The 25,488-nt window shown below is 47.5% G+C and overlaps 1 protein-coding gene across 1 annotated transcript; it reads right to left on the bottom strand.

Moving 5' to 3' along the window:
* Window positions 1-367: 367 nt before the first annotated feature.
* Window positions 368-24,635, bottom strand: LOC119827857 (mitochondrial amidoxime-reducing component 1-like). The gene is made up of 7 exons (XM_038349781.2): window positions 24,129-24,635; window positions 19,378-19,551; window positions 16,746-16,908; window positions 14,774-14,914; window positions 8,539-8,600; window positions 8,382-8,453; window positions 368-933 (listed from the first exon to the last, which is right to left on the bottom strand). The coding sequence occupies exons 1-7, from the start codon at window positions 24,410-24,412 to the stop codon at window positions 807-809; spliced, it is 1,023 nt and encodes a 340-aa protein (XP_038205709.1). The 5' UTR covers window positions 24,413-24,635; the 3' UTR covers window positions 368-806.
* Between the last annotated feature and the right edge of the window lie 853 nt (window positions 24,636-25,488).

The raw sequence follows: 25,488 nt of genomic DNA, 5'->3' as shown, positions 1-25,488 counted from the left end.
ATCTCCAGTCAGGGAGGAGAGGAAATGGACATAGGTGATCTCAGGGACTCACTGGTCTGCCAGCGAATTAACCCTGGAGGGATATATAGGAAAACATCTATACAGAAGACCGACTTCTGGCACTTTTACACACAAACATACAGAATTGAAAATGAAGGTGGTGAGCTGGTTTTGTACCCGGACATCTCAGAGGTGTTCCTTGAGTTAAGGGATCCACTGGGTCATCACAGACACTGTCTAGGGAGCAACGGCAGCAGACGCAGGAGAATCCATGGAAGAATTAATATCTCCAGTACTCAGTCTTTATTACGCCCTTTCCAAAGCTAGCCCGGCCTCGAGGAGAAAAGAAAACGTCGTCGTTCCAACCTTACTTGGGAAAGTATTTAATTTCCATTGTATGCATCATGTCCAGGGGTAGCAAAACATTCTGGAACATTCTTCTGGCTTACAGTCTTCCTCCTGTTTTCTTTCCCTTCCCAAAAGAGGGGTAGGGAGATGATGGACATCTGCTGCCTTGGCAAGAGAATGCAGAAGTAGAAAAATTACTACATAATTATAAACAGAGCATTTTGATAATCCCTTCATCCTTCAAGAAACTCGACGGCGCCCTGCTAAGTTTGCAGGACTGCCTTTCTCTGCTTTGTGTGCTGGACCCAGAAAACGAGAGACCAAGACAGAAGGAAATCTGAAAGAGGAAAACTTGGAAATCACAGCCCCAAAGAAAAGGCTGAAGAACCAATTTCAAGCGATGTCAGCTTCAAAATGTTTCTGAGAGACATCTGTTGTTCCAGAACGTGCAATTCCCATTACTGGCTCAGAAGGTACACGGGGTCTCCCACTTTGACTGTCCCTGGATTTTCCAGAGAAAAATATTGTCCAAAGCGGGGTAGCTTTCCGTATAATGGCTGTTCCGAAGGGTCACAGAGCCGGTAGCTGCAACAGGAAAAGACCTCAATGAGTCCCAGGGAACAGGAAGAACGTGGACCCCACGTAGCTTCATCAGGGCTGAAGCAGGTGTCCACCCACTCAGGCAGGCTATGCCTGGAATCAGGATCCAGTCAGAGCTAACAGCTCAGCACCCCCCACCCCCCGGGGAGGGCCAGAGAGTAACAGGTCAGTTGGAAGCACCAAGACATAGTCAAACACTCCATCCTCATGGCTTCTCATTATAGTGACCTTTCCTTTTCCAACATCGAGAAGTTAGGTACTTGGGGCTGGAGAGATGGCTCAGTGGCTAAGAGCACTTCCAGAGAACCAGGGTTGGGTTCCCACAACCGACTTGACAGCTCACAACTGCCTGTAATGGTTGGATCACACCAGTTCGCTGCGACCTAACTCCTTCAAACTCTGTCAATGCTACACACACAGCACACGGACATGCAAGCAGACAGTACACTCACACACATCAAATAATAAGTAAATAAAAAGTAAATGAGTTTAAAATTTAAGAAAGATTTAAAATTTTCAAAGAAAAACGAGATATTCCCTACGCCTGAACGGGCCTATAATTTTCCTTTTCCCTCACAAATTCTCCATATATGTCACCCGATCCAAGATCCTGGGAAGACTGCCACCCCTTCCTTTTCATCTTTTCCTTCCTGGTCCATGGTTGCCCAGATCAGAGGTCCTTAAAGGGTACCATTTGACCCCATTTTCTCAACCCTCACTTTTCCAGTGCTATGTTAGAAGCTGAATGCAATAACTGCTTAGCTGACCCCTTCATTTTTCATCCCCCACACCAACTTAGTGTGGACACTATTCTATGACTGTCTTTTTCTTTTTTTCAAAGAGTTTTTAAAATGTGCATTGGTATTTTGCTGCATATATGTCTATGGGGGGGTGTCAGGTCCTCTGGAACTGGAGTTGCAGACAGTTGTGAGCTGCCATTGTGGGTGCTGGGAATTGAACCTGAGTCCTCTGGAAGAGCAGCCAGTGCTCTTAGCCACTGAGAAATCTCTCCAGCCCCATGCTGTCTTTTTAAAAAAGAGATTTATATATTTGTATTTAAGTGTACGAGTGTTTCTCTGCATGTGTATCTGAGCATCACGTGTACAGTGGCTGAGGAGGTCAGAAATGTATGTCGGCTCTCCTGAAGCTGGAGTTATCAGTGATTATGAGTGCCCAAAATGAGCGCTGGGAACCGAACTCAGGTCCTCTGGAAGAGCAGCTAGGGCTTTTAACCACTGAGCACTCTCTCCAGCCTCGTGCTCTCTTAACTTCATGCTGATCTTAGAGCTCTGGCCCCCAGCACATACCGAATAACACTGCAGCTCCTTGCCTTGTGCACAAAGCCTCCTGCCTGGCCACAGCCAGATTTCTCCCACCTTTCTCTTCTGCCAGATAGGGTACCCATGTCCCCATAGTGCTTTGCCCAGCTTAGTGACACCTGCAACTATCCCTCCTCCCCTTCCCCAAGCAGCAGAATCCCACCCTTTCTTCCGGGTCCTGCTAGAATGTCACCTGTCCCCGGGAAGAAGCCCACAATCCCATAAGCCAGCAGCAATTTCCTGTTTCTTAATTTCTCTGCTCTTGCCAAGTTTTGTTCTATAGGTTCAGGTCACACATCTGTCTGTTCTGTGGGACAGAGTGACCCTGGGGAACTCAAGGTGTGTCCAATTCCAGTGTCCCACTTAAATCTGGTTCTGGGCCTTGTCAGTCACCCCTGGCCCACAATTGCTTGTTGAATGGACAAGAGTATTGGTAAGTGACACCCTTAAAGACACTATGAGCTAAATGTGGTCATCCAGCACTCAGGAGCCTGAGGCCGGGGAAGCATAGCAAGTTCTAGGTCAACCTGGCTACATAGCAATACTTCGGGGGTGAGTGGTATGTGTACCTTTGTCAGGAAGAAAACTCAAGAAGCCATGAGCCAACGCGGAAATGTCATGGTAAGACCCTGTCTCCTGCACCTCTCTACTGGGTGGGAGAGCAGGGCTTGCTACTGTGTCTTACTTAAGCTAAAAAAAAAAAAAAAAAAAAAAAAAAGGTTTATTTATTTATTATATAGAGAGTGTTCTGCCTCCATGCATGCCTGCAGTGCAGGCCAGAAGAGGGCACCAGATCTCATTACAGATGGTTGTGAGCTACCATGTGGTTGCTGAGAACTGAACTCATGACCTCTGAAAGAGCAGTCAGTGCTCTTAACCTCTGAGCCATTTCTCCAGGCCCTCTACAACACTTTTACAGTTAAAACATTATTATTAAAGTATGGATTTTGCTCTGCTTCACCTTTAAAACAACACATGGTAAAACCCTGGTTCCAGCTACACTTCAAGACAGAAATGGCGGCTAAGAACAGAGACTCAAACAAGATTCCACATGTTTGGGGTGGCATGACCATTGCCAAGAGACACAGCCTAGGCTAGCCTTGATCTCACGGTCCTCCAACCTCTGACCCTTCAGTGTATCTTTCTGGTGTGTACTACCACAACCAACAGAGATTTACATTTTCTGTTGAGAACGTCGATCTGGGGCAAGATCTCCTGTGGCCCAGATGGGTCAGGAGCCAAATGAGGCTGGGAGGACGTGGAAGTTCTGATTCTCTCCCGCTGCAACAACAGGCCACTGTGACACTGCCATGGCTTAGGGGTGCCACAGAACCAAGGGTGGGTCCTTTGGTGTGGTAGGTTAGCACTCGACCCCCTGAGTTACAGCAGCACTAGAATATAATATATAAATGTGTGAAATTGTCAGAGAACAAATGAAAAATAATAACTGATAAAGAAGTAAAGGCTGAGTCTGTCTCCTCTGGAGTCCCCAACCCCTCCCCAGCTTGTGGGATGACAGTGTGTCTCCCTGCCTGCCAGTGTAGTCCTGAGTCCTGCTACAGGGACTGGCACACTGCAGCCATTCAAGAGAGGAGCGGATGGATGAATTGATGGATGGATGGATGGATGGATGGATGGATGGATGGATGGACAGATGGGTGGATGGATGGACAGATGGGTGGATGGATGGACAGATGGGTGGATGGATGGACAGATGGATGGATGGATGGATGGATGGACAGATGGGTGGATGGATGGACAGATGGATGGATGGATGGACAGATGGGTGGATGGATGGACAGATGGATGGATGGATGGATGGATGGATGGATGCGTAGATGGATGGATGGGTGGATGGATGGATGGGTGGATGGGTGGATGGGTGGATGGATGGATGGATGGATGTGTGGATGGATGGATGGGTGGATGGATGGATGGGTGGATGGATGGATGGGTGGACAGGTAGGTGGGTGGATAGATGGGTAGATGGATGGATGGAGGAATCTGCTATTGCGGGCTATCTCAGCTTGCCCAGCATGTTTCCTCATGGTGTAGCCTGCAATAATCTTGGACCACAAATCCAGGCATCTCTTTTTACTTGCCTCTCCCTTGGTCACCATGTGATGAAGGAGGCTTTGGGGGATGGTGGAGGAGAGCAATATTTCTGTGGCTTGGCCTATCTTATTCCTAGGTGCTGTACTGTGGGGTTGTGGGGTCTATTTATCTCAGGGAGTTCCTGTATCTCTCACATACTTGCATCTGCACCAAGCACTTCCCACACAACTTTAACCCTTATTACAAAGCCTTAATAGGAGTGTATGACACCCTTGCTATACAAGTGAGTCTCAGAGGCAAACTCAGGATCCTGTATCCAAATGCTTATCTGATATCAAAACCCAGCAAGAGGATCAGGAGTTCAAAGTTATCTCATCCTCTAGGAAGGATGCTGCCATTCCTCATATTTCTATCTTCCTAAGCAGCTCTCTTCCCCAGGCCTGGTAAGAATCCAGAGATCCAACCAATCACTCATTTACCTTTAAAAACCTGCTGAGGGATACCAAGTGAGGTCAACAGCGGCCTCTGGTGGACATAACTAGGTATTGCAAGAAGTGTATACCAAGCCTTCTCCATCAGTCTTGCCTGATGAATGAATGGATCATTTCTGACTTTATCTATATATCTACATCTATATCTTTCTATATAGATGGAGGAAAAAATATATATAATATAAATACATATATAAATAAATACATAATGCAACCTCTGTTGGGATTAACAGATTACACTTAGAGATAGAACCTTACATTATAGCTCAGAAAGACCTGGGACTATGTAGACCAGGTTTGCCTTCAAAATGTGGCAATCCTTCTGCCTCAACTTCCAAAGAACTGAGACTTCTAATGTCAGTGACCACATCTAGCAACAAATTGTATTTCAAAGAACATTTATCCATGTATTTCAGTGCATATAGAACACACAATTACTCTGATAAGCAAGAGCCCTAAAACATGGTTTTTAGCTTAAACAGAGGTCTCTGAAATGAAAACTGGACATTATAGTTCAGTGGTACAACTCCAGTCTAGTGTGCTTGAGGCTCTGGCCTCCATCCCAGCATTCAAAAAAAATCAAACAACTCCTCCTCTGTGGGGACCCACAGTTGTGAGCCTATTCCACCTTGACTGGAGGCCAAAGAGTTTGAGCTTATTTTTGTTCTATCAAAGTTGTTGACAACAGGTGTGGCTACAAACAAGAGATTCTAACCTGAGGTGTGGTTAATTAGTATTTTTGGTGTAGAGGTGAATCCGCTCCACCTGGACCAAAGGTCGGAGAATTCAAAGTCTATTCCTTATATCGTGCTAATGAAGTCTGTGGCCTCCCCTCTCTCTCCCCTTTCGGAATGAAATACATAAGCGTGTGAAAAATAAGAGTAGCAGATTCAGTATTCACTGAATGTCCCTCCAGATGCTGTCCTGTGTTTCTGCCTCTTATTTCTCTTACATCTCTGTTCCTTTTGCCTAATAATTCTAATCCTCATGCTCCTACCCCCGAATGTATGAGTTTCTCTGAAGCTGGCCTTCGACACTTCTCTTCCAACTAGGCGCCTCCATCCTCACGTGGCAGTGTGAACAGAAACATTTTGTCCTGTGAGTTCGAGACCAGCCTGGTCTACAAGAGCTAGTTCCAGGACAGGCTCCAAAGCCACAGAGAAACCCTGTCTTGAAAAACCAAAAAAAAAAAAAAAAAAAAAAAAAGAAACATTTTGTCATCTCTGAAGAGTGTGCATCAGGGAGGAGAAGGTGTGAGTCACACTGTCTTGTTCACACTGTCTTATTTACTGCCATCAGCCACCAGGCATGGCTACAGGCAAGGTCCCTGGCCAGTCTCCACGTGGAGATCACAAAGCCCTGGGCAGTCCTAGGTCCATCCTACTTCTGAGACCTCATGGTCAGATTCTGAGGTAAACATCACTGTGACAGCTCCCAGAGGGGCGACACATGGACACCGTCACCACCCCTGGTCCCTGACAGGGTTGGGTTAGGTGTCTTTGGGAACAGCTAGTCTCAGGCATGAAAGTTCGTCTGTCTTCTCCTGCTCTCAGAGTGTCAAATCGATATAGCAAAATGTCAAGGACTGGGTCAGGACCTGGTCACCTACTGAAAATGATACAAGTTGCTTTAGTTCAGCTATGTGGAGTCCTGTAAACTCAGTGGTCACAAATAAAGAAACTGACCTCAAGGTCCTAACACGCTGAGACAGAGTTCTGTGAGTTCTATTGTGCACAAGATTCCGTTCCCAGTCCTTTAAGAATGAGCAGAGTGAGTCCATCCTCCTCCCTTCCCATGAGCAGAAGACAAGCTTCCCTGTGCTTAGCCTAACCAGACAATGTGGAATAATTCTCTGCGGTAGGCACCTTGCTTTGCCCAGCTGGGCTCTGACCATACAGAAGCAATTAGGGCACAGGGCTGGGATGTAAGAAGTCTGTAAGGCCAGGCAGGTGGGTGAGGTCAGTCTCCATGCCCAGCACATTCTGTGTAAAGCAGTGCCAACCCCTGGGCACCAACGATACCCAGGGATGCCACTGAAGGGCTGTGTGCTCTGCCTCTTAAGATTTATACCCTGCAGCGGGCCTCTCCCTGCCCGATTTATGACCACCTGTCCTGGGAAGAACATAAATCACTATATCCATGGCATTTTAAATCTCAGGGAGAGATAGAGTCCACCTCGGCCGGCTGCACCATCTCCCTGGGTATTAAAGGCAATTAGGGAGGATGGCTTGGCTGTAAGAAGCCTGCAGAAGATCAAGGGGGTGAGTATGGATTTCTGTGATCCCCGCTTCCTGCCCTTGATCTGTCTTTGGGGTCCATTACTCTCCTTCTACAAACAGAGCCTCCCAAGAGAGGGGGCTTTGACAATGCGGAGAACCAGCACCAGTGCCCGGAGAGCTTTGAGGTTCTGTAAGCACAAGATCCTTCCAAAGCCAGAGGGGATGGAAATCTGAGACCAGGGAGAGAGCGGGGAAGAGAGTGAGAAATACGGAGGTGACAAGCAGCTCCCGAGCCATCTGTGTGATGCACACAAAGGCTTATCTAGTTTTCCCCTGTTTCTTTTATTTTCTGAGGACCAGAGTCATGGCTGATGGTACAAGTCTATAATATATTAGAAGCTACTCGAGAGACTGAGACAGGAAAACCACAAGTCTCAGGATTACAGAGGCTACAAAGTGAGCTCAAAGTCAACCTTGATGACTGAGGGAGACCCTGGCTCAAACTAAAAAGGAAGAGCTGCTTAAGAACATCCACTGCTCTTGCAGAGGGAAGGGCCCTGGTTCAGTTCCCAGCACCCACACGGTGGCTCACAACTGTCTGTAGCTAAGAGTTTTAGGGGCTCTGACATCCTCCTCTGGCCTATGTGGACATCGTACACCACACATGCTGCACACAAATACATGTAGACAAACACCCACACACATTAATAATAATAATAATAATAATAATAATAATAATAATAATAAACAATAATAATTTAGTAAGTAAAAAAGATGGCTAGAGACAGAGCTTAATGGTAGAAGACCTTGCCTAGCATTCACAAGGACCTGGATCCAATCCCTAGAATCCTAAAACAGAGCAGTCAGGGCCTGGCAGAAGGAGACTTGCTGACAGCCACAGTGTTGCAATAGCTAGGTCTGCCCAGCCTATCTTTCTCTTTGCTGTATCTCCTTGGTTCCATGGAAAATAAAAAACCTAGATTCTTCGTTGCCCTAATGTTGAAGAGATATGAGCAAGAGCTACAGTGTATCACTGTTCCTGTCCCAAAGCCTGCTCTTCTGCAGTACCCGCCTTACATAGTTACATTTCCCACAGTACCTCACAGGAGCTCCCCCTTACCCTCTGGAGATGCGTTCCAAGACCTCCAGTGGACACAGCAAACCACAGGCAGCATGGACCCCTGGACACACTGGCTTTCTGCTCTACATATCATCCGCCTAGTGGCCAGGACTCCCTAAAGTTCCTATTCTGCATGGGTGTGGTGTTTCCACAGTTCCCTTGTAACATTAACAGATGTGGCTCCTCAGATACCTGGACCCCAAGGTGAGATCCCGTCTGCCTGGTTTACCTCTTCAGTGTTTCCAGTGGCTCCTTTCCGTCCATGATGCCGGTGTCCGGATCCACCGTCGTTAAAAGGCACCTGGACACAAATAAAGCATCACACAGGGGACAAAGCAGAGGGGCAGACCTTGCCCCTCCCGCCCGGGGATAGGAAAGGGTCTCACCTGGTGCAAGCCATCACCCGTTTCAGTTCCACATCCCCAATGAGGAGTTCATTCCAAGAGTCCTAGAAAGGAAGAGTTCCCATGAGCACCTCTGGGCCCTCACCTGTGCAGGGACTTGTGTGGAGTCACACCTAATGTCATTACATCAGTCTGGAGAGGCCAAGGGACACCCCTCACCTTTGAGTGTTCCCTTTCTTCCTAAAGCAAGGTCAGGCCCCTCTCCTCTTTGAAAGCTTTTCCAGGCAGGCCATCCCAGGTTGAATCCGCAGAACTCTATTAGCTGAGCCTGATGTCACACATCTCCAATCCCAGCACTCAGAAGGTGGAGGCAGGAGGATCAGAAGTTCTAGCATGTTTGAGAACAGCCTGAGGATACATGAGACCCTGTCTTGCAAACAAACACCAAGTTGCTGTGTAACCTGGTGCCCTGATTTCCGGGCCATCTCCCAGGCAGCGGCATTCAGAGAGTCCCAGCTCCAACAGAGATGACCTCTCAGTTGTAGGCCTGAGGGCATCGGTAGCAGAGCCTGAGCCTCGAGGCCAAGCAAATCTGAGCCCCTCCAGATGCTCAAGTTCAATGAGAAACAGAGGATATGCGTGAAAAATTGAAAATAAAAAGTCATGCTTTGGTGGGTAAAAGTGCTTGCTGCAGCTGAATGACCTGAATTGGATCGTCAGGACCGACATGGTGGAGGGAGAGAGCCAACTCTAGTGAGTCATCCTCTAGCCTCCATGCATGCACTGTGGCACACACACACACACACACACACACACACACACACACACAAATAAATGTGATAATTAAAAATAAAAGCCCACAGAAATAGGTGAGGATAAGGGGGATGAATATGATCAAGGTGGGTTAAACATGCACATAAAAATGTCATGGCGAAACCCAGCAACATTGTAAATAAAAGCATAATAAAGTTCCAGAAAATTTAAGAAAAACCTCTGACACAGCATGCGTGCTCCTTGTCAGTTGAAGTGCAGATCCTAGGGATTTGGAGGCAGACACTGGGCAAGGTTGGCTTCGGAAAAGTCTGTAGAATAGCCACTTGGGCAGAAGGGTGAGGGGACCGCAGCCAGGGAGGAAGTCAAAAGGAAGGCGGGATTGACTTAGTGCACCTGAGGTCCTTCAAGTCACCACTGAGGAGACCATTGAAGGACACGGAAGGAGGTCAGATCTTACCCCACAAAAAGAAGGAAGCTAGGCGGGTGGGGGCTGGAAGCGGACATCCACAGTGAAATGTCCTGGTGTCGGCATCTGGCGGCAGAGTGTCCCTAAGCTGCTGCTTTAATCTTGATAAGGGCGTACTGTTCGCCATGTGGGTACGGCATGGATTTATTTGCCTCCATTATATGTGTGTGTGTGTGTGTGTGTGTGTGTGTGTGTATTTAGAGTTAATAATTTTAATTTATGTGTATGAGTGTTTTGCCTGTGTGTGTAAGTATACCATGTGTGTACCTGATGCCCACGGAGGTCAGAAGAGGGTATGGGATGTCTTACCGTGGAACTGGAGTTAGGGATGGGTGTGAGCCACTATGTGGGTGCTGGGGACTGAGCCAAGGTCCTTGGCAAGTGCTCTTGTCTGCTAAGTCAGCTCTCCAGGTTCCTTGGGTCTGTTTTGTTAGCATGGGTCCTTTCTCTATGTCACAACAGTTAGGAAACTAGGCATGGAGTTTTCAGTAACTACAGCCTGCTCTGTGAAGATGTCTCCAGCAGGGGTCACGGGGGTATTAAAAGAGTGAGCTGAGGACCCAGGTTAGGGAATTAATTAGTTATGACTTAGAGAATTATTCCCAAAGCTTCTCCTAGACAGAACAAAAGCTAGCAAGACAGTAAGACATAGAAAACTAAGGCAGGAGCTGGAACGGTTAAAAATTGCTCTAGCAGAGGGCCAGTGTTCAGTTCCCAGCACCACATCAGGAAGCTTGCAACCCCCTCTAATGCCGGTTCTAGGGGATCTGACACCCTCTTCTGGCCCCCAGGAGCACCCACATTGACATGCATATACAACCCCACACCCCCACATACACACAATTAAGAAGAGATCGTTTTATTTAGAAAAGATTGCCCAGTGTGGGGATTCACCCCTTTGATCCCTCAGGGTGGATCACTCTGAGTTTGGTTTACATAGTGAGTTCCTGGCCAGCCAGGGTTACATAATGAGATGCTGCTCTCAAAAAAAAAGTATTAAAAAAAAAGAAAATTAAGGTAAAAAATGTTCATCATCTGGAAAGCACCTGTTTAGCAAAGGGAAGGAAGAGCACTCTGTTACTACTAAACCTCACACCAGGCCTGGAAGATGTTGACCCTGAGGAGACCAAGGAAGTCTTCCATCAGGACAAACTGGCTAGAGGTAATAACTCAAAATAAGATGGGCTGAGAGCCAGCAAGGCCTGGACAGAGAGGAGCATGGCCTGGTTTGGTCATACATCTCTGCAGGTCCAGTGTTCCGTTTGCAGAGCGTTGACTGGAAACAAGAAAAGTCAGCTTTGCCGTGAGGTGGAAGAACTTGAGTGCTGGAGATGGAGTAAGATCTTTTTGCTATTAATTACATGTGTGGATGACCTTAAATCTTATTCATTTATTATTATTGCATGTGTGTGAGCGAGTGGGAGGGGGTATGTGTTCCACCTTTACACAAGTCCTGGTATCAAACCTGGGCTGTCACGTTTGTTCGGTAAGTACCTTTAGGAGCTGAGCCAGCTCACAGGCTTAGCCCGGACGTTTTGAGAGGTGGCGAGCTACTGGAGGCTGTTGAGCAAGGCAATCACACTGAAAAGTGTAAGAGCTCCCACAGGGCCCCTGGAAGCTTGTCCCTTGCCTCTCTATGGTCCAAGAGAGAACATTTTGTGGTCCAGACATGATGTAGCAACTAGATATGACAATGTATCAATGTCTGACCTACCAGCTGGCCAAGAACTGAGAGTCACAGGGGAGTGCATGTGTCTGAGCCTAGCAGAGGGGAAGAGCAGGTCAGAGGGGGGAACCAGAGCCAATTCAGTGCTGAGCTCTGTGAAAGAGTGCTGTGTCCCAGGCAGACATTGGGAAGTGAAAAGGACTCTGGGTAGGAGAAGAGCCTGAGGGCAGCCAAGAGCACACACCTTCTTTATCAACAAAACTCACAGAGGAAGCCCAGGGCTGTACTGCACCTCAATTGACAGGTGGTAAGTGACAGCTTAGGTCACACTGCAGGAGATTGTGCAGATAATTGAGATAGAAAACAAGAAAGAGAGGGAGAGAGACGATACCCTTTGTCAAGTTGATTGACACGAGCCCGGATGCATGGCCCCTTTTCATAAAGGAACACAAACACAGACACTGCAGAGTCACTGTATAAGGATGTATACAGCTCACTCATGCACAGACACTGCAGAGTCACTGTATAAAGATGTATACAGCTCACTCACTACACAGACACTGCAGAGTCACTGTATAAAGATGTATACAGCTCACTCATGCACAGACACTGCAGAGTCACTGTATAAAGATGTATACAGCTCACTCACTACACAGACACTGCAGAGTCACTGTATAAAGATGTATACAGCTCACTCATGCACAGACACTGCAGAGTCACTGTATAAGGATACATGCAGTTCATTCACTGCACAGACACTGCAGAGTCACTGTATAAGGATACATGCAGTTCATTCACTGCACAGACACTGCAGAGTCACTGTATAAGGATGTATACAGCTCACTCACGCACAGACACTGCAGAGTCACTGTATAAGGATGCATGAAGCTCACTCACGCACAGACACTGCAGAGTCACTGTATAAGGATGCATGCAGCTCACTCACGCACAGACACTGCAGAGTCACTGTATAAGGATGCATGCAGCTCACTCACGCACAGACACTACAGAGTCACTGTATAAGGATGCATGAAGCTCACTCACGCACAGACACTGCAGAGTCACTGTATAAGGATGAATGCAGCTCATTCACTGCACAGACACTGCAGAGTCACTGTATAAGGATGCATGCAGTTCATTCACTGCACAGACACTGCAGAGTCACTGTATAAGAATGCATGCAGCTCATTCACTGCATACACACTGCAGAGTCACTGTATAAGGATGCATGCAGCTCATTCACTGCATACACACTGCAGAGTCACTGTATAAGGATGCATGCAGCTCACTCACGCGCAGACACTCTGCCATCCTCATAGAAATGCACATGCTTGGATCTGAGACTACACAAGGAACATTTTAAATAAAACACCAGAAGTGAACTAGCAAGATGGCTCACTGGTAAAGATACTTGTCACCAAGTCTAAAGACCATAGTTCAATCTCTGGGATCTGCATGGCTGAAGGAGAGAGCCAGCTTCCATAAATTGTCTTCTGAGTTCGGGGTTAGAACTCAATCATCAATCACACAATCACTTGGTCTAAGTCTTTCCCTGGAATCCAAGGAAAGTAGAAGAGGTAAGAGTCTCTTTCTTGCCTCCACTGCCTCTCCCAAACTATACATATGCACAAAGTATGACCAGAAGTAAATTCCTATTTGAGGACCGATGTCTCCACTGGGTACCCACAGCCGGCCCCTGTCACCAAGCCTCCACTTCAGGGTTCCTTAAATCTTTTCCCATTCACAACCACTTTTTACCTGAGAAATTTTTATGTGATCTCCAAACATACAGGCATACAAAATAGATACACAAATCAAACATTTGCCGATAATAATAATACATCATAAAAACTATTTCAAAATAATTCTTCAACGTACTTACCATTTATCAAAAACTAAAGTGACTTTGTTTGCTAATGAGATGAATGCTAACAAGATGAATGTGTTTCTCTGACAAATTATAATCTAAAGATATTCTAACTGGATATGAGCTGAGGAGTGAAGGCAGAAAAATATGGCCTTTGTTTTCTTTAAGAAAACCATTATGTTCCTAAAAGAACAGAAACTTCGTATGCACAGTAAAAATCTGCCACAATTCATCACAAATGAAAGTCTCAAACCTGAGCCAAGGTCTTTGGCTTGTTGTGTGGCATAACAGTGCATGCAATGCCAAGTGCATGTCATGTGTTCACACCCAAGGCTGCAGTGAAATCATGTGATAAAATATGGGTAAGCACTGCAAGAAACACATCAGATTTATTATGTGTTTCTGAGTTGTTGCATATTTGTTATTATATTACTTACTTTTCTATTGCTATGATAAAACACTATGACCAAGGCAATTTAGAGAAGGAAGAGTGTATTTAGGCTTATGGTTCCTGAAGCTAGAGTCTGGGCAGGCAGGGCAACGTCACGTCAGCGGGAACAGAGAGCTGAGGGCTCATAGCTTGAACCACGTATACAAGCAAAAGGTCACACCTTCTAAACCTCCCGAAAGAGTGCCACTAACTAGGGATCAGCTGTTCAAATGCCTGAGACTATAGGGGACATTTCAGTCAAATCACCACTACTGCCACGGTCTTTATAATTCTCATGTTTGGTTCTTTCATGACCAGCATCGGACTTCAAGACAGATCAGATGGAGTCAGAGACAACATCCAAAGGCAATCCAAAGACGATCAGCTGCCAGGACCTCCCAGGACACTAGAACCAGTGTCATGCTGAGGCACAATGTGGAACACCTGAGGGCCCAAGGAAGGGGGCCCTGAAAGTGTTTGGGACACCAGCAAGCTGATAAAGACCCTAACCCCTACCTAGCAGTCAATGCTAGAGATGCTGGTCTTCCTCGGGGGGTCAGCAGCTAGTCAGAAACCAGGTGGTTGGGATGGGCAGTAAGACGCAACCACCACCTTGTTTGTTCCATGAGTGACACAGACCATGTGATCCATTTTGAGTAAATTATCTCAACAGTCAATCCACCGACTCAGGATTCTCCCTGTAAGCCTCGGATCTCACAGAGCAACACGCCTGTGTGCATCTTCAATACACAAGATACACAAGGCTTCACACCTTAGGTGGGGGCTCAACAAACCTAAAAGTAGAACCATTGTGCAGTGCAGAAGCAGTAAGCAACTCACTTCTCACAAGAGTCTAAATCAGCGTTAGTAACTGTCATGCTTTAATTGTTGTTGAGATGCAGTCTTGTGTAGCTCAGGCTGACCTTGAATTCATTATGTCGCTGAGGCTGGTTATGAACTTCCAAACCCTCTGCCTCCACTCCCCGTGCTTGGATGACAGTGATGGGCCTCCTGGAAGTAACTATTACACCTTCCACAAAATAAAAAGAAAGAGGCTACGCAGGCCAATGTTACCTCTGCGAAAACATCACATCCTGAAATGACAATGTTGGGCCTGAAGTTAATAGTTTTCACTTTCTTCTCCATCCTGGAGTTGAGATCTTCCAAGGATGCTTCAGACAGGACCAGGTACGGGCTTACATCTGAGTAGGCCACCTGAAAAAGAAACAGAGATTGGGATATAGTGTGGAGCAGAAATGCCTCAGAGGGGACATCATGATCTAGTCCCTGAAAATTCAGCACTGCCCCAACAAACACACACACGCATGCACACACACATACACAGACACACATACACACTCATAAACACACATGAACACATATGCGAACATGCATACACACATGTACGCATACACATATGAACACACATATGAACACACATATACACACATGCATGCATACACACATATGTCTTTATAGCTATTTTTCTAGTTCTTTACATAGAAATGTCACAGCAATTCAAAGCCTTAACTGGCCTTGCAGAACTGCATGACATAAAGGAACTCAAGAGAAGGCTCAGCCGTTAAGAGCACTGGCTGCTCTTGCTGAGGACCAGAGTTAAATTCCTAGCCCACACATGGTGACTCACAACCATGTGTAACTCCAGTTCCAGGGGATCTAATGCCGTCTTCCAACCTTCATAGGTACTTCACATTTGTGGTACATAGACATACATTCAGGCATAACACCCATATCAATAAATTCTTATTTTAGTTTATGAACAGAACATGACCTCAGAGTCACTAGACATCCCTTAAAGACACCATCTCACCTTCCCAAACATCCATTTTCTTAGTGTTTAATAAGGTGGTCAAGTTTGATGGCTTCACTACATTTGAGAAGTCCCCTAATTCTATAGGTGCCTATCTTTATACAACCTTAAAATTAATATGAAGTATGAATGTTGGCCCTCATTTTTTTTTAACACTAAAGTTGTCTGGTCCTACCGACCTACATCATGAGGAGTTCCTGAAGCCTATGCCTTGAAGAACCAACCTGACCATGTGAAGTCTGGGGCTCCCCACATGTGCTCCCCATGCCTGCTCCCCACACCTGCTCCATACATCTGTTTCACATGCCTGCTCTACACACCTGTCCCACACACCTGCTCCCCACACATGTCCCACATGCCTGCTCCCCATACCTACTCCCCACACCTTTTCCAAATCATGCTCTACACACCTACTTCACTCACCTGCTCCCCACACCTGTCCCACACAACTGTTCCACACACCTGCTCCCCACACCTGTCCCACACATCTGCTTCCCACACCTGTTCCACAATCCTGCTCCACACACCTACACTGGCCTGAACTTGTAATCTGACACACAGTTGTATGGAAGCTAAATATGTTGGACCATGCCGTTACAGAATTGATCAAAAATGATACCACTCTAGAATAAATTGTGTTGCATGTCTATTGGCACCAGAATACTGACACAAATAGGAAAGTGGATACTCCAGAGGAGTGGAGGCTCCCTGAAATCAAGACAAAAGGAACCCCACTCCTGTACCCATTCTGTCAGGAATGAGTGTATTCCCAAGAGACACTTGTGGCTCTCCCTTTGGCTATGAGACTGTAGACACAATGGAGTCTAAGAACCTGGAATATTCCCAGGAATCCTAGGTAAGGGGAGAAGAAAACAGCTGGGGCTATGATGTCATCCAGGGGAGGGGTCTTGTCTCTCGGGAAGAGATTTCATGCATTCTGACAACTTTCAGGAGAGACTGGCGCCTAGATAGTGGTGATGGGCAGGACCTAATAGTTCTGCATAGCTTTGGCCCTCTATCTAGAAGCCTGACTCATGACGGCGGTCAGAGCCCAGGTTTTGAGCTTGGCAAGTGCTTTCTTTCTGCCTATTGCTTGGCATCTCTGGAGCCTGGAGATTGCCGTGAAAACCACAGCATCTAGCATACCAGGGATGTGCACACGTGGCAAGACCCACACAACATTCCGACACCCTCAGACCACACCAAGCCTCTCACATGGTCCGTGGGCCGGAACCGAGCCTTCAGCAGCTGAGAACGTCTGGGGTTCATGTGGGGCTCGAAGTGCACCAGGCGACAGGGCTGCGTCTTCAGGAAGCTGGTGATCCACTGAGCGGCTTCCTCCCCGCAATCCCTGCCCTGCACCTCCAGACCGTGCACTCTGCAGTGGGGACAGGGCAACGGGCAGGGACAGTTCAGAGCTGTGAGTACTGTAATCCTGCATGCCCGGATGGATCAGAGAAGCTGCAACGATTCAACCGTGACATGGCCAACATCCCTTCATAACCCGAAGACCTGGCTTTAGCTCAGCCCTGCCTCGGGGCCACTGGAGACATGAAATGGAATGGAAAGCGCTGTTTCAAGACTTGCTCTTCCCATTTGCAAAAGCAGCTGAAGCATACCTGTGTCTCTTGCCTGAAAGGCGTGTTTGGAGGATGCAGAGAGTTAATAGGTTTGAAGTTTACTGAGTTTTCAGAGGAACATGAGCAGACTGGGAAGATGGCTCAGTTGGTACAAGCAACCCAACTCCAACCCTTCAGATCCAAGCCTAGAACTGGCTGTGATTGAGGAACTGCCCAATTCAAGTTGGCCGGTAGGAGATTGTCTTGACTGTCAATTGAGGGGAGACCCAACCTACTGTGGTGGGAAGAGAGGGGGCAGGTGTTTAGTGCAGTGGTAGAGTTTGAACCCAGGACCTTGTGCATGCTAAGCCAGCACTCTACCACTGAGCCACATCTCCATTCTACTTTTTACCTTTTCTTCATTTTTTCAGGCAAGGTCCCATTGAGTTGGCCAGGCTACTGTTGAACTTATGATCCTCCGGCCTCAGTCTCCCCCCTGTTGGGATTACAGGCTGATGCCACCAGGTCTGACCAAGATGGATAGACTATAGGCTTCCTTGAACGTTTGTGTTTTTGTTTTTGAAACAGGGTTTCTCTGTGTAGCCCTGGCTGTCCTGGAACTCACTTTGTAGACCAGGCTGGCCTCGAACTCAGAGATTCATCTGCCTCTGCCTCCCAAGTGCTGGGCTCAAAGGTTTGCACCACCACACCAAACTCAAATCGCATATTAATTAAAAATGCAGAGAAAGTCAGGCATGGTGGTCCATGCTTCTAATCCTTACACTTGGGAGGCACAGGCAGGCGGATCTCTGTGAGCTCGAGGCCAGCCTGGTCTACAAGACAAGTTCTAAGACAGCCAGGGCTGCTACACAGAGAAATCCTGTCTCAAAAAAAAAAAAAAAAATACAGAAACAGCCACAAAGTCTAACTAAGCCAAATCTTTGCCCCACAGTGGGAAGAAGGAAGTTCAAGCTGTGGTTCCCTAACTGGTAAACCAGGTCCTAGAGCACCTGACTCCCACAGTCCATTGGTGCTGAGGAGGTCGGCTTCTGAATGGGGTGCCAGGCTTCTGAATGGGGTGCCCTAGCAATGTCCTCCTTCCTCTGACCTCCAACCTGAACACAGGACACATCTCCAGTTACAGCTTCTTTTTCCCCACCTTGTAACTTCCCTTCGAGCTAAATATCATATCTCATCGGGTGCTGTTCCCAGAGCCCTTTGCAAAAACAGTGCCGTGACAGATGACAGGATTTCCTCTCTTCCAGAGCACCCTTCTTTCCTGCCTACATTCTTTGATGGGATTATTTTTCTCTTTGCTCCATGTCAAAATGTTTTAGCCTGCATTGCTTTCTACATCAGACTTTAATTAATTAAATTATGGTTGAGTTGGGGGTTCAAACCCAGAGCGTCGAGCATGCTCAGCAAGTGCTGTACCACTGAGTCCCATCCTCAGCCTGCTACGTTGGGCTTTTGTGTCCCCTGTCCCTACACCAGCTTTTGAAGCTATTTCCTTGTTTCTCCTCTCAGGATGCAGAGGACTGAGTGCTGAGTGGGGGAGGCACATGCAATTGATGCCTAACTGTTGGTAATGTACTTTCTGGAGCCCCTCCATTGTTCTAACTTCCTCAAAAGTGCAAGAGCAGAGGCACAATCTGGATTTAAACACAAATATATATGTTCATTCATGTGTATATAGGACATGAAAGTGAAGAGGGGCCATGCATGGGAGAAAGCAAAGGGGTAAAAAAAATCACACATTTTCTGTTATTATATAGAATCTAGATTTACTTAACTATTATCTATCTATCTATCCATCCATCCATCCATCATCTATCTATAGGGTTTCATTTAGCTCAGGCTGGCCTTGAATGAACTATATAGCCAAGAATGACCTTGAACTTCAGATCTTCCTGTCCCCACCTCTCCAGTGCTGGATTACAGGTGTGTACCCCCATGCCTACACTGTGTAATATTGAGAGTAAGTCTAGGGCTTTGTGAGTGGTGGACCAATAACTTACCACTTAGCTGCATCCCCAACCCTGTATATACAAATATGGTATGAAATATTGAGACAATTATTTGAGGAGAAGAAAGAACCAATTGAGGGGTGCAGGACAAGAGAATGTGGGGCTAATATGAGCGACGTACAATTTGTGTGTGTAAAAATGTCATCATGAAACCCGTCTATTGTTTTGTAAGCTAACTGTGAATTTAAACAGTTAAAGGCTAAAGTAAAGAGAGATTGCATGTGGATTTGCTCCCACAGGCCAGAGGCCCATTCCACTCACCTGCATTGGAGGAGCGGGTTTGTGGCGGGCGGCGTGATGGGCAGCAGCAGGTCCTTTGTGTAGGCTGCACTGAGAGTCAAGGTGTCATTGTCACAGGTCGGGGAAACCAAGACCAAGCGAGGTTCCTGCCGGGCAGTGACCATGTTCCCGTCTTCATTGATCACAAGCCAAAACCTGACATTGTCCAAACAAAACCAGCACAGGCAGCCTCAGCCATTAGCAGAGTCACAGTGTACCCATCTCCTATTTCTCCCGGTAAGAAGCCCAGGGTGTATGTGCATGCGCATATGTGCCTACTTGCCTGCTTGCCTGCCTGTCTGTCTCTCTGTCCTTAGCATTGCCTTGGCTGCAAACAAGGACTGGCAATGTCTGTTCATTTTAAAGGGGCGAATAACCACTCAACAATTAATACATAACAGACAGAACACTTTGAAGCAAAGATGTTAATTATACTTTACCCAGTTGTCAGGACTTGACCATGTTCATTAAACATGCCCCAAGAAGATGCTAAGAATCCACTTCACAGAAGGCCAGAGACTCACCAGAAGCAGTGAACTCTCGGGAACAGAAAGAGGAGGCTGTTGCTCAAGGAGTTTGCAGCTGTAGAATGCAGCTAAGCAACCGGTCATGCCAATTCCATGCACTGCTTTTTTAATTTATAAATTGTATATGTATGACATTTATGGGCATTTAGGTGTGTGCACCACACGCATGCAGTGCCTGCAATGGCCAGAAGAGGGCATACAATACCCTGGAACTTGAGTTACCAGCAGCTGCCAGCCTCAATACAAATGCTGGCAGCAAAACCCCTGCCACCTGCAAGAGCAGCAAGCGCTCTTAACTGCTGAGCTGTCTCTCCAGCCCTGCCAACCAAATGTTTAAAAACTGGGTACTATGAATTCTGCAATTTGCTAAGAAGGCCTAGTATCCATCTTTACCACACTTTTCTAGCCCACTATTCCCCAGGCTTGGAGATGCTGACTTCCTAGGAAAACGACATAAAAGCAAGTGCATCCCCTTTCTGCTTCCAGGGGAGTGAAGACCCGGAGCAGAAACTGAAGCAGATGGCACAGAGCAGAGCGGCTTCCTGGTTTGCTCCCCATAGTTTGCGCTACTTGCCTTCTTAAACAATCCAGGACTACCAGGCCAGGGGTGGCACTGCCTACAGTAGGCTGAGCCATTCCACATCCATCATTAATTAAGAAAATGCCCCCACAGACTTGTCAATAGGCCAATCTGATGAAGGTGTGTTCTCAATTGAAGTTCCTTTTCCCAGATATCTCTAACTTGTGTCAAATTTTGACAAAAAACTAACCAGGACACCATTTTATTCCTATGAATAATTGGGTATTCATACGATTGAAATTAAGTGCACTATGAGAAGGGACGTGTGCAGCAGGAAAAGGAAATAAACATCTCCAGTGAAGGTAGAGAGCCACCCTCATTGTGCTCCTTAGTAACCAAGTTCTCCTTTCATTCATCTCCAGCCGGGAACAAAAATCAGGGAACTTGAGAACTCTTACTCAGGTGGCTTTTTGTTTGTTTGGTTGGTTTTGGTTTTGGTTTTTAAGACAGGCATGGTGGTTTAAAAGAAAATGGCCCCCAAAGGGAGTGGCACTATTAGGTGGTGTGGCCTTCTTGAAGGAAGTGTGACACACTGGAGGCTGACTTTTGAGGTCTCACATATGTTCAAGCCATGCCCAATATCTCAGACCACTTCCTGTTCTCTGTGAATCAAGATGTAAGCGCTCTCGGCTCACTCTCCAGCACCGTGTCTGTCTGCATGCCACCAGACTCCCAGCTGCCATGCTTCCTGCCATGACAATAAGGGACTTGACCTCTGAACCATGAGCTGATGGAGGATGGTCATCTGTCTATGTGTTACTTTCATTGGTTAATAAAGAAACTGCCTTGGCCCTTTAATAGGACAGAAAATTAGGTAGGTGGAGAAGACAGAACAGAATTGTGGGAGAAAGAAAGCTGAGTCAGGCAGATGCCTCAGTCAGTCGCCATGATTCTCCTCTCCGAGACAGATGCAGGTTAAGATCTCTCCTGGTAAGCCACCCCTCATGGTGCTACACAGATTACTAAATATGGGTTAAAGCAAGATGTGAGAATTAGCCAATAAGAGGCTGAAACTAATGGGCCAGGCAGTGTTTAAAAGAATACAGTTTCCGTGTAATTATTTCTGGTAAAGCTAGCCAGGTGGTGGGAAGCAGCCCACCGTCCTTCTACAGTGAGTTTCATTTTCTTTCATAAGGGTTGCTTTATAAGAGTTGCTGTGGGGACCGGAGTGGTGGTTCAGAGGTAAAGAACATTTACTGCTCTTCCAGAAGTCCTGGAAGAACCACATGATGGCCCACAGCTATCTATAATGAGATCTGGCACCCTCTTCTGGCATGCAGGCATATATGCAGGCAAAACTCTGTATACATAATAAATAAATCTTTAAACAAAGAGTTGTGGTGGTCATGGTGTCTCTTCACAGCAACAGAAACCCTGAGACGACAGAGCTTCTTTGTGTAGTCTTGGCTGTCCTGGACCTTGCTCTGTTGACCAGGCTGACCTTGAACTCACACAGACCCCCCCACACACACACACCTCCCGAGGGATGGGATTAAAGGTGTGTGCCACCACGCTCTGCTGGCTTCTGTTATTCTTAATAGCATATTCCTCTAGAAGCTGTATTGTTGCTTTACTTTCAAATAGCGTTACCAGCTTCTCTGGTGAGTCTATGTGGGCCCTGGGTTTGGTCAAGAACCCAGGACAGACCCAGCCCACGAGTGAAGTGTGGCATCACGACCGTAAGTGCAGTATTGTGCAACCTTCCCCGCTATTTCCCAAACCTTTCATCTTTCCTAACTCTGCCCCCGTTAAACAGTAACTCAGCACACCTGCCTCCTCCAGCCCCAGATCCTCCACTCTGCTTTCTGTCTATGAATTTGGAGTCCAGCAATTCGAACTGAAACCATAGACAGCTAATCCCTCTGCCCTGCTCATTTAAATTAGCATCCTGTCACATCGTCCATCCATGCTATAGCATGCGCTAGACCCTCACCCCTTTCCAAGGCTGGGGCATATTCTACCATCCGCATAAACCACATTTTACTTAATCTTCTCATCCTTTGACGGACATCTGGGTCATTTCCACTTCTTACTTGCTGCTGTGCACAGTCAAGTTTCAAAGTAGCAAAACCCATTTCTATACTCAAGCTCCTGTTTCCCAATCCTTCTGGTAAAGTATCAGAGTGTGTCAGTCTTTAAGCCTGGGATTTACGTCCAGCTCTTCAAGATGTTGGTAAACTTACTTGCCTCAAAAGTGTGTAGCCATTTTCTGGTTTTCACTACAAGTTGTTACTGTCCTTTGCTAAATTCTCCCTGAGTGTCCCCCTACCCTTCGGGACCTTCCTCTCTGTTTCCTGGCATTCGTCACAGTCCCCCAGTGGATCAGTTGATGACTTTTGTTTGTTTGTTTGGTTGTTTGGTTGGCTGGATTTTTGTTGTTGTTGTTTATTTTTTGCTTCAGTTCCCTGGGAGCTTGTGCTAAAAGTAAAGAGTTTGCCGCCACAGCTGTGGTAAAAGTTCAAAACATGTTTTCCCGAATCATTGCCCTTTGCCTCCAACAGAAACTATCCAAAGACAATAAGCAGCTGTCTGTGAGACCCCACTCTAGAAATAAGGGACTAGTTTGGATTCTTGGCTACCTGAAGCAGAGGTGTGGCAGATCACTTTTCAACTTTCTAGGGAACTGCTGTGTCTGGGTGAAAGGAGGGAGTGGTTAGTGGATTTTCAAGTTGGGGGGCAGGGAGCCGGGCAACCAACCAGAAGGCCTTGGAGCAGCCACCCACCTCCTTCTCTAATGATCTGTTTTCTCAAGACTTGGAGAATTGCAAAGCACAAGGTGGTACAGGTCACACAAGACAAGGTCCACGCCAGGAGGAGGAGCCCACCAGTCAGTCCTCATTCACCCAGCGACCTTTTGTAAAGGCCGCCCCCAAATCAGCCATGGGACAAGAAGGGCTTTGAGACAAAAATCTCTATTTCTTTGCGCTGAGTCAGTCTATCAGCGTGCCCACTGGGCCAGCCAGGTGGGAGGCTAACCGCTGGTGTTACCTTCCCAGAGCTGATCCAGAGGTTACAACACCTGTCAGTCTGTGTCCAGAACTGGTGGGGGGTGGGGGGGGAATCAGACCCAAAGAAGGCAGAGGTGCCTTTCCTGAAGTCTGGGAGTCCACATAGGCTTTTAGTTCCTGTTTACAAAATCCCAATGGCTAAAGACAGCACAAATCTCAGACTGAGCCCCGCGCGCAGAGAGTCTGGGGAAAATAACACTTGCCGATTTTTTTTTTTTTTCTGCAAGAAAGTGTTCGACTGCTACAGTAACGACGAGCTAGCGACGAGCGGTGCCTAAGAGCTCTCTGCACTCTGACATCAATTGTCTTGGTTTCTTTAGAGTTTAAGACTACCACTAAAAGGAAAGTGACCAAGGGCTCCGTGAGGGAGTTTGTAGTTTCTCACACGGATTGGCCGGCATTGGGAACACAGTTATTTTCTCCTGGAAGTGAGAAACCTGGAGAGTTGAGAGTTCCAGGTCCCCCGAGCGGCTGGTGGAGGGTCAGGGTCACTTTCTTCCGTTTTCCGGTGCCCCCTCCCCAGTTCCTGGTCTCTTATCTGGTAAGGAATGAGGAGACTCTCCCCCTGCCCCCGCGCACCCACACAGCCTAGGTCAGGGGGCGCAGGGTTCAGCGTACCTGTCACGCAGGTGACCACAGCGCAGTCCCATGTCGGTGCACTCCGCCTCGCTCACCGACACCCCCTTGCAGGACTTGATCGGGTAGATCCAGAGCTGCGACACCGTCCCCACCTGCTGCAGCCGCCGGCGCCGGGGACGCGTGCGACGCCAGGCCACGGTCCCCAGCGCCACCGCGGCCAGTCCCAGTGCGGCGATGCCGAGCCAGGTGGTCCGCAGCTGCCGGGGGACCCGGGATGCAAAGAAGCCTTGGAGGGCCAGAGCCCAGGAGTTGGAGGCACCCATGGCGAGGGCAGACAGGGCGGGCGCTGATACACCTCAGGCGCCGGCTGGGCTAAGTGCGACTGTCTCCAGTGGCCCTGTAGCTCCTGACCCTTTCCCGCCAATCCAAGTTGAGCATCTTCACTCAGCCTGGGCGGGGAGGTGGTGGCTCAGCTGTAGTGGTTTTCACCTCCTCCTGTCCTTTCTCTCTCCCTCACTCATTCCCTCACCCTGACCCTCCCCTACAATCAATGTAAAACAGCTTCTTTATGTGTTTGTAGGGTTGTTTATTTGACCTAAAGCATACAACGTTTGCGGAAACATGGTGTGATTTTGAAATCAGAAATCAGGCTGCTGGGCAGCTGCCAGAGAGCAGTTTGGCAGTGACCAGGGAGCTTCCAGCCAGCTGGGATCTGAAGGTGGAAAGATCTTACCAGACCCTGAGGCTCTACAGGGCTGAGCCCCCTTTGTTTCTCCATGCCTGACGCCTCAGAGCTATCTGCAGAGCCTGAGACCAGGATTAGTCCTTAGACAAGCCTCCAGGTTCTTTCCCTGCAGGTCCCCCAAGGCAGACTCTGTCAGTTGTCACCCCAAATGCCAGCATATCTTAAAACTACAAAGCCAAGCCCAAAAATGTACCTCAGATTCCTGTTTGATGTCTCAAGTTGCTAAAATGTCAAGTCTTTATTCACGACTATTCTAACAGGGAGAGAGCTATTTCTCTACAATAGGACAGATAGACTGAACTTTGTATTAAAGGAAGGGATGTTTACAGCCAAGGGGCAGAGGGCAGAGGGAGGGGGTGTGGGTGGCTGCCAGTGGCAAGCAGGAATGAAGATTTCTCTAAAGAGCTTTTGCTCTGGTAACTCTGGCCATCAGACTACTGAAACAGTGAACCCCAAGAAACTGGAAGTTCCCCCTCCCCCACCCCACCCTAAATCTCAGACTGAGAGAAGGAACAAGCCAGCCAGAGGGGAGCCTGGCTCACAGGAAGAGATTTCACAGGGTTCTGAGGACCTCAGACTGCCTTCCAGGAGACTGCAGTTGACACACTGCACGGCCTGTGATGGGCGGGTCACACCTTGACCAGAGCGGTCCTG

This window comes from Arvicola amphibius, chromosome 12 (assembly GCF_903992535.2).
Source record: "Arvicola amphibius chromosome 12, mArvAmp1.2, whole genome shotgun sequence".
Classification (NCBI taxonomy): Eukaryota; Metazoa; Chordata; class Mammalia; order Rodentia; family Cricetidae; genus Arvicola; species Arvicola amphibius.
Note: the sequence above shows the minus strand (reverse complement) of the source record. Positions and strands in the feature narration are given on the sequence as shown.

What these genes read in the sequence shown, in the direction of transcription:
- LOC119827857 (XM_038349781.2), bottom strand. Translation starts at nt 24,412, where the DNA reads ATGGGTGCCTCCAACTCCTGGGCTCTGGCCCTCCAAGGCTTCTTTGCA. An exon ending in TGTGGTCACCTGCGTGACAG is followed by an intron (nt 19,552 to 24,128) that starts GTACGCTGAACC and finishes GGACAATGTCAG; the next exon opens with GTTTTGGCTTGTGATCAATG. An exon ending in GGTTCCGGCCCACGGACCAT is followed by an intron (nt 14,915 to 16,745) that starts GTGAGAGGCTTG and finishes TTTCTTTTTCAG; the next exon opens with GTGGCCTACTCAGATGTAAG.